Source organism: Maylandia zebra, linkage group LG20, assembly GCF_041146795.1.
Source record: "Maylandia zebra isolate NMK-2024a linkage group LG20, Mzebra_GT3a, whole genome shotgun sequence".
Taxonomy (NCBI): Eukaryota; Metazoa; Chordata; class Actinopteri; order Cichliformes; family Cichlidae; genus Maylandia; species Maylandia zebra.
The window spans coordinates 25,902,649-25,905,637 of NC_135186.1; the positions used below are offsets into that span (position 1 = coordinate 25,902,649).

At 42.2% G+C, this 2,989-nt stretch overlaps 1 protein-coding gene across 1 annotated transcript; it reads left to right on the plus strand.

Annotated features, from left to right (window-relative positions):
* LOC143414336 (uncharacterized) lies at positions 1 to 1,639 on the plus strand. Its single transcript, XM_076878509.1, has 2 exons — positions 1 to 823; positions 956 to 1,639. Exons 1-2 carry the CDS (start codon positions 542 to 544, stop codon positions 1,607 to 1,609), a joined length of 936 nt encoding a protein of 311 aa, XP_076734624.1. The 5' UTR covers positions 1 to 541; the 3' UTR covers positions 1,610 to 1,639.
* Positions 1,640 to 2,989: the final 1,350 nt, after the last annotated feature.

The following is a 2,989-nucleotide window of genomic DNA, read 5'->3' on the forward strand; positions in this document are numbered from 1 at the left end:
CAAAAATATATCTCAGCTGATAATAAACAAACAATTGAATAATTGACACACAGCTGATTTATGTTGGGTAAATTGGGCCAACCACAGCTTCTTCCATTCTGGCTTAGAGTCAGTGGGGTTTATAAGGCAAGACCTTGAGGAGTGATGTTTTTGGAAACAAAAAAAAGACAAACACTGTAATGTCTGGTCGAGGAAGAGTAGGAGCAAGGGGCCCAGGGAGAAGAGCAGGCCCAAGGAGAGGGCAAGGTAGAGGTGTAAGAATGCGTGGTGGTGGCATTCCAAGGGCTGCAAGAACAGTAGTCAGTGATGAAATTCGTGCCACTATCGTTGACCATGTAATCAACCATGGTCTTTCACTAAGAGAGGCTGGTGAAAGAGTGCAGCCCAATTTGAGGCGGTCAATGGTTGCCTCCATTATACGCATCTTTCAACAAACCAACAGGTAAGTATTGCATTTTACATGGATTGTTTCTATTCTCACTTGACATGTCAATATGGTCATACAGTAATGCATATGTTGAATTTTTTGTCTTTCTAAAGAATGCAACATCTTCCACCCTCTGGGGGAAGAGGAAAGCTCCTCAGTAATGATCAGGAGCTTGCCATTGTAGAAATGGTTACTGCAAATAATGCAATAAAACTGCGTGAAATTCAAACTAGAATTGTGGCGGACCATGAGATATTTGACAATATCGATAGAATCAGCCTCACAACCATTACGCGGACATTGTCCAAACACAGAGTGCGGATGAAGCACCTCTACACTGTTCCCTTTGAGAGGAACAGTGAGAGGGTCAAGGAGCTACGACAACAATATGTCCAGGTATAGTGTATATTCAATCCAATGTCCAGTTCTATAAGCTTTGCACTTTGCAAGTAGGTAACCTACACAATACTAGGTTACAGTACAGTATGGTATACAGTAATAACATGACTTACATAAACTTTGTTTCAGAGAGTTATGGAATTGGAGGCCAACCATGCCCCTCATGAATTCATATACATCGATGAGGCAGGATTCAATCTGGCCAAAAGGCGTCGACGTGGACGAAATGTAATTGGAAAAAGGGCCACAGTTGATGTGCCAGGACAGAGAGGGGCAAACATTACCATGTGTGCAGCAATTGCAAATGCAGGATTACTCCTTCACAGATGTCAGGTTGGACCCTATAATACAGAGCGCTTGCTTGCCTTTCTCAATGATCTCCACCAGCGCCTGGTTCCAGAGCAGGGTCAGGAGGGTGAAAACATGAGGACCTTTGTAATTACCTGGGACAATGTGGCTTTCCATCACTCGCAAGCAATAACAACATGGTTTGAAGTCCACCCAAGACTGGTAAGTCTCTTCCTTCCACCCTATTCACCTTTCCTCAACCCCATAGAGGAGTTCTTTTCTGCATGGAGGTGGAAGGTTTATGACCATCAGCCATATGACCAGATGTCCCTCCTTGAAGCCATGGATGCTGGCTCCAGGGACATCACAGTTGACGATTGCCAAGGGTGGATCCGACATACCATGCGGTTTTATCCCAGGTGCATCGACTTGGATAACATCAGATGTGATGTTGATGAAAACATGTGTCCTAACCCTGAAGATCGCAGGGATTAGATGCAAATTTTTTGCCTTTTTTTAGCCCCCCTCCCCCTCCCCCCCTTTTTATCTTGGCTTTTTGCTGTTGTTTTTTTGTTCAGAATGCGCTTGTGTGTTTCATGGATATTTTGTTCACTGTAAGCAATACTGTAGAACTTTCTCTGTCCTATCATACCGTGTTTCTACTGTACCTCCTGTAGTAAACAGTAAAGAAACAGAAACTTGTTTGCTTTTTACTGGAATGCTTTTGAATGTGAACATTACTGTACATGTGGACATACAGTTACCAACCAAGACATTTCTGGTGTCAAAATGGTGGATTGCATGTTTCGCATGCAAATACCTGTAAAACTGAATCATAAAGGTCTATGCAGTTTTTGTAATGTCAATAATAGCCAGTATTTTGAAACCTGGTGTACTTTGATTGACTGCATGTACCTTGTGAAGTGAAAACAAGTGTTATTCTTTGACAGACTAATTTCATTTTGAGTCAGATTTATAGTGTTTTTGTACAGTTAGTGTGTGCAGAGAAAGATGTGTTCTATTTTGAAATGAAGAGGTAGTATATATTTAACAAAATGTATTTTTGAGAAGAAAATTATCCATTTGGCCAATTGTGTTTTGTAGGTGTGAGTCTGTGTTAAGAGTTTAGAAAAAGTATCTGAAGTATGGGTAGGCGCTTGTTAGCGATTGAAAAAAACTGTAATACAGGTAAGCTCTGTGTGCGGAGTACAATGGAGGGAGCAGAAAGAGTGAGAAGTAGAGGAGGCCGAGGAAGAGGATGTGGAGGTGAAGAAGTAGGATGAAGAGGACGACAAGGACAAGGAGGAGCAAGAGGAAGACGAGGAGGGGGGAGAGGAAGGGTAGGAAGAGTAAGAAATAGAATTGCTGATGACATCAGAGCTACAATAGTGGACCATGTAATCAACCGTGGAATGACCCTGAGGGTAGCTGGCCAACGGGTCCAGCCTAACTCGAGCCGCTACACTGTAGCAAGTACCATAAGGACATCTTGAAATGAGAATCGGTTAGTACAGTCACTTCGCACAAAGATTTGTAGCACTGCCATATGCCAATGAGAAACACACCAATACCATTGATGTAAAAATACTGAAATTGTTACTTTACAGAATTGCTAGATGACCAGATGCTGGGGGCAGAGGAAGCATGTTCACTGCAGACCAAGTAACCCATATAGTCATTATGGCGATTGCAAATAATCCTATACTTGGAAATAAACACTTGTGTTTGTTTTGATGTGTTTCAAGTACACTAGTACTTGAAGTTTGGATCCCTCTATGCTTATGGATCTATGACAGAAGTATGAGCTCACACTGACATAGCCTACCTTGTGCACAGAGAAAGCAAAAGCCAGATGTGTTTTGTATTCATACCATC

Coding starts and splice junctions, on each gene's coding strand:
- LOC143414336 (XM_076878509.1), top strand. CDS start 542: ATGCAACATCTTCCACCCTCTGGGGGAAGAGGAAAGCTCCTCAGTAAT. Junction 824..955: donor TACGACAACAATATGTCCAG/GTATAGTGTATA, acceptor ACTTTGTTTCAG/AGAGTTATGGAATTGGAGGC.